This window comes from Lotus japonicus, chromosome 3 (genome assembly GCF_012489685.1).
Source record: "Lotus japonicus ecotype B-129 chromosome 3, LjGifu_v1.2".
In the NCBI taxonomy this organism is placed as follows: domain Eukaryota; kingdom Viridiplantae; phylum Streptophyta; class Magnoliopsida; order Fabales; family Fabaceae; genus Lotus; species Lotus japonicus.
The window spans coordinates 4917749-4923748 of record NC_080043.1 but is presented as its reverse complement, the minus strand read 5'-3'; the positions used below and the strand labels follow the sequence as shown (position 1 = coordinate 4923748).

General features: G+C 33.9%; 1 protein-coding gene across 1 annotated transcript; it reads left to right on the top strand.

Annotated features, from left to right (window-relative positions):
• The first annotated feature begins 4622 nt into the window (after positions 1-4622).
• On the top strand, positions 4623-5201 carry LOC130743449 (ethylene-responsive transcription factor 4-like). Its single transcript, XM_057595703.1, has one exon. The coding sequence runs from the start codon at positions 4623-4625 to the stop codon at positions 5199-5201; it is 579 nt and encodes a 192-aa protein (XP_057451686.1).
• Positions 5202-6000: the final 799 nt, after the last annotated feature.

Sequence of the window (6000 nt, the reverse complement as noted above, 5' to 3'; positions counted from 1 at the left end):
TTATTCAAAATTTGAATATCATCATCAGAGATTCCCTTTGCTTTTATTATTTTCCTTTTCCATCCCTCAATCTCCTCCACAGAGTAACCAGAGTCAGGCAGGTCCTGTAACTGCTCCTCATCTGCCGTTCCTGATTTTATGACACCCTCATTCAAATTCGAAATTTCCGCTCCACATGGCTTTAACACCGGTGCCAGATCCTGTAACGATTGCACAGCTTCCGTTCCTGAATTTAACGCTCCCTCATTCAAATTCAAAATATCCGCTCCACATGGCTTAAGCACCGGCGACATCACCGGCGATGCCGCCACCACCGGCTCCACCTCCGGCGATGATAACTTGTCCTTTGGCGAAGCAGCAACAAGAACGTCAAACACGTTCAATCTGTCATCAACGTAAGCGTCATCATCTTCATCAGAAGCGACATCTACTGCAGACTCGTAATCCTTTTCCGGAAAACCGTCTTGATTTGTGACAAAAAATTCGTTCGTATCTTCATCCTCTGAAACATAAATCTTCACTGGTGTTGAAGGCATCCTAACAACACTCCCATAATCATAAGCAGCAACATCCTTTTCAACCAAAACAATACAGGAGATCCCTCCAACATCAACAGACAATGTATGGCAGTGCAATAACGGATGATTCATTCGAACTAAGATCTTGGCAAAATCGGCCGGATGTCGCGCCAAAGTCGCCTCATCGGACGACACATACGTCCCCAACCTATTTCCAACAGCAGTAAAAAAAGCCTCAGTCCATAAACCCAACGGTACCTGCCACAAACGGATCCAAACAAGATGAGCAACCCCAAAGGTTAACATTGTACAAGGTCTTAAATCAGTTAACTTCTGCTCCAAAAAGTACCGACACTCATCAATTGTGCTCTCCATTTCTTCCTTATTTTCAAATTCCAGTAAGACTTCATTTGCACCCATTGGAATCAGACGGAAATTAAACAAGCCAATTTCACTAAATGCATCCTGCAAAACTTCAACTGGCATAGATTCAATTGTGCGCGCCTGAGCACATCTTTGCACCCAATCCTTATCCAAATCTGACTCATTGAGACTCAAACGACAACCCTCATTCTGTGGCTCCCCCGAAGGCCGGACCGGTGGTTCATCTTGCTTAACAACTGCTCCCTGTTCACGCATCTGAGGTTGGCTTTTGCGTCGCCAAATTTTTCCTTGCATTTCATATTGAAAACGTTCCGGCAACGGTACCTTGGGCATGCGAGGAGGCCGCTGAAATTTTGCTCTCTTCACCACAATGTAACTGCCTTCTAAACGCAAGCCATGGAATATTCGAATCGCCTTCCATGCTTCTTCGTTACTGTGAAAGTGCACGAAGCCAAAACGATACCGCCGACCAAATTTCTTTTTCTGCGGAATGAAAACATCTCGCAGCCTCCCCGCTTTACAAAAAATAGAACGTAGTTTCGCCAATGTAATCCTTTCAGTTAGACCATCAACAAACACGGAAAATGATTCTGACAGGTGAGTTGAATCTTGACGTTCAAAACCTTTCCTCTTCCCATGCTGCACTCGCCTACGTTGCTGTGGTTGCATTGGTTGTGCAGCAGCTCCTCCGCCTGGCCTTGGCCGGTGTTGTAGGCGACCATGATCCCCTTGTTGTACTCGTCTACGTTGCTGTAATGGCACTGGATTTGCAGCAGCCTCTCCGCCTAGCCTTGATTGACGGTGAAAGCTTCCATGACCATTTGAATTGCGTGACCAATTCTGATCACGCCAACCTTGCTGCAAGTGCCACCTTTCTGGGCGCACCACCACTCTCCGTCGTGGCTGATGCCACCGTGCCGGAGACTCCCATCCAGAGCCTCCCTCTCTAACTTCTCTCATGGTTTTTTACATACATGAAAAATTAATATATTATAATTATTTAAGTCTTTTAGATAATCTTTTTATATACATTAAAAAGTGTATAGAGTATACACAAGATGATATTTAGAATAAAGTTTTATTAAATAATATTTTTATATGGAAACATTATTTATAATTAAAATTAATTAATTTTATTAATAAAAAATTAGCAAATAGTTTTAAAATTAAAAGTGCCGCAATAACTTATTAATAAATAATTTTTAAAAATATTTTTAAAATTAACATTATTAAGTATGATGTGGATGTCAAAAAAGTATGACGTGGGTGTATTTTTTTCAGAAATTTATTCAATTATAAATTTTAATCTATTATATATTAGTAAAAAAGATCAACTTAAAGAAGTATAACAGAGAAAAATAATTAAGGCTAAAATTAAAAAATAATTAATTTACTAAATAATATTTTAGAATATTAAAATTAAATTTTATTGTAGTTATCAAAGTTAAAGTTAATTAATTGTTGATAAAAAGTATAAGAAAATGTTGATATAATTTATTTTGTGATATTAAAACTTATTAATTGATTAAAAATATTTGAAATGCACTTTATAAATTATTGTATGTTTAAATAAATACATTTTTAAATTGTTAAAATTATTTCAATTCTAATTATTAAATTTGAATAGTATTAATTATTTACACAAAGAAAACTCTAATACTCATAATGAAATGTTTTAACACAATTATTTTTATTTTATTATAATTTATAAGTAAAAAATATTTAATATTTTTATTTAAACTCTAATAAATTTTATATAATGTTGATAAAATTGTAAAAACACCCGTGCAACGCACGGATTTTATATCTAGTATATCTTATTTCAGGAGTGAAAGCTTCTACTATATATGTAGTATTTTGCAAGGGAAATGCTTATTGTTTCGAACAAGATAGTTTCAAACAAAACCCAAGAATAATTGGCTTTAGGGTAATATTTTACTGAACTCTTACTTCTATACATTTATTAACTTCCTAGATTTACTTCAAGATGGGCATGTAAGGCCTTCAAGACTTATTCTTATAACATATAGCGTGCCTCATTTTTCAAATAATGGGGCTAGGATATATTGTCTAGCTAATCAAGCTTGAGGTGAAGGGTTAGGGTTCAAATCCTGTTAAAGGAACTAATTTACTAACAACTAACAACTAATATTTATTTATAAAAGAAAAGATTCGACGGATAGTAATCGGTGCAAAGCTGAACCCTCAAACCTAGAGCTTTTTGACGAACTAGACTTTATACTTGTTTGTAAAGGTTTAGTTACAAGAGAAAGATAAGAGAGAAAAAAGCTAGACAACCTTGTGTGGTATCACATTGTGAGGGAGGTGGGAGGGATTTGAGATGGGACCTACCACTTTTTGCACTCTGCAAATTTTAAGAGTTGATACGAACTTGCAATTTAAAACTTCCTATTATACCTTTTAGGATCTGTTTGGTGGTCAGGACAAGATAGGATATAACATGATAATAATCATATTATGTTGTTATTTGTTGTTTATTGCGCCAACATAATAGGATAACACTATCCTGTCTCATATCTTATCTTGTCCATCATGTATAAAAGTTATCCTGATGAGAGAGATATGATAGAACAGAATCTGATATCAGTTATATAATTTCTTTCAGTATCCTAACTCCAAATTAATTTATTTTAATATTATATAATTTATAATTTATAATAATATTAATTAATAAATATAAAAAACACTAATTTAAGTAAAATAAAAAATAAATAAAATTATTATACATAAATAGTAAAATAGACTACTCACTTACAAATATTGATTTACTAATAGTAATAGACTAATTTAATATTTCATCTCCTATTATTTAAAAATTATTTATCTACTTATATGATAATTTAAATATAAATTACTTTAAAAATAACAATATTTTTAATTTAGTTAATTTTTCTTATTTATCACATGTCACAATTAAATGAAAACGAATTGGTTACAAATATTGGTTTTTTAATAGTAATAGACTAATTTTCTATTTTCATCTCGTATTATTTAAAATTATTTATCGACTTATATAATATTTTATAATTTAAATATAAATTACTTTTGAAATAATAATATTCTTAATTTTGTTAACTTTTATGGTTAATTATCACGTGTCGCAACTAAGTAAAAACCAATTGGTTAATTGCATAATTTTATTTAAAATATAGTCTATCTTCAAAACAATAAAATAGGCTAATTAATAAAATTTAAATTAAGTTTAGTTATTTTAAAATATAGACTCATTCAAGAAAATGTATAAAAAATTAAATTTAATACAATTATCAATTTTTAAATGTATTTTTTATTCAAATATAAATTTGATACATTTTTTCTCATCATATCCTGTCTTTATCATGTGCACCTCAAACACAGGATATGATAAGAGTTTATCATGCTCTTATCCTATCGTGTTGCTATCATGTTCACATATCTTATCCTGACCATCAAACGAATTCTTAGTATAAAATATGCATTAGCATAATATGAATACAACAAATATATACAACAAATATATACATATTATATTATATATATATTTATATAACTCAAATTCATATAAATATTATACATCAGGGTTATTTTCTCTCTCTTCATCAAGGCTATAAAATCCCTCTATTTTCTTTTGATTCATTCATACATGTCTCCCTCTTGGAAGTTCAACACTCGTTCCTCCTGAGTCTGTTGCTCAAAATCTCAGTTTCAACCCCCCAAAAAATGCCTCCGATAGCGCAACGCATCACTCTCTCTCGACCTAACCTGACCAAAGTGGCCACAGAGGTCAAGTATCGAGGGGTCAGGAAAAGACCAAGGGGTCGTTACTGCGCCGAGATCTGGATCCCAAAGCAGAAATCGCGGGTCTGGGTCGGCACATTTGACACTGCGGTAGATGCGGCGCATGCCTATGACAAGAAGGCACTTGAGTTATGTGGTGACAAGGCCAAGCTCAATTTCCCTCTTCAGACGGAGCTCAATTCCCCAATCCTTACGACAGAAATCACCAACAACAATAACAACTTTGTTGTGCGCAGTCCAAGCCAGGGAAGCACCTTGGAGTTCTCCTCTCCGCCATCGCTGGATCTCACTCTTGTCGCTGATGATGCTGCAGCGGTCTACCCAGATGCCCGCCCTTTGGCATTCTTTGATGTCTCCGCTCATGTTCCTACTCATGCCGTGAGGCAATGCGAAGAAAATAACGACTCTGGTTCATCCTCCATTGTGGACAATGAGAGGGTTCCAGGTCCTGATCTATTAGATCTTGACCTTAACGCCCCACCTCCACAGGAGAATGCCTGATTGCGATCGACTTTATCCTAGTAGGTCGTTTTTTTTCTCTGTTGAGGAGTTTCTCCCTGTTTTCATGGCACTGTTGTTAACAACATGTAATGATGACATTTTCATTTCATATTAATAAAAAACATTAAATTATGGTCCTTCGATTTTTTTGTTTAAGTTACTTATACAAATTAGTTTTAAAAAATACTTATACAAATTAAAGTGTGGATCGGATCAATCTGATTATTAAAATGCTTATAAAAATAAAATCTGATTAGAACATCTCCAATGCAAGGATCTTAGTTCTTATTTTTGAGTTAAGAACTAAGAACTTTACCATTGGAGGTGCTGACATGCAGCTCTTAGTTCTTAAAAATAAGAACTCAGTTCTTATATAAGGAGTTTTGCTTTTTGAGTTCTTAGCTTAAAATATTAATTATTTCTCTCTCATCCAAATTACTTTATTAGTTTTATTTTTTACTTTATGAAAATAAAAAATATAAATAATGTGGTTGGTGGAACCAAATGAATAGTGGTAAGAACTAAGAACTAAGACTCATGGTTGGAGTAAAATTGCTTGAGAGTTGCTTAAGCACATGTGGCAATACGAGCCCACATAAATAGTGCTAAGAACTAAGAAATAAGAACTAGCATTGAAGATGCTCTTATAAAATCATAGAGGAGGCGTTGTTGTTCCATCTAAAATCTCGTATTTGTGGTGATATTACCTTGTTTCATTTCGACGCCGATTTCAATGCCACATAGATCTAAGGCCACTGAAAAGAAACTAGGTCAAGTTACAATGTGATGACCATTCCTT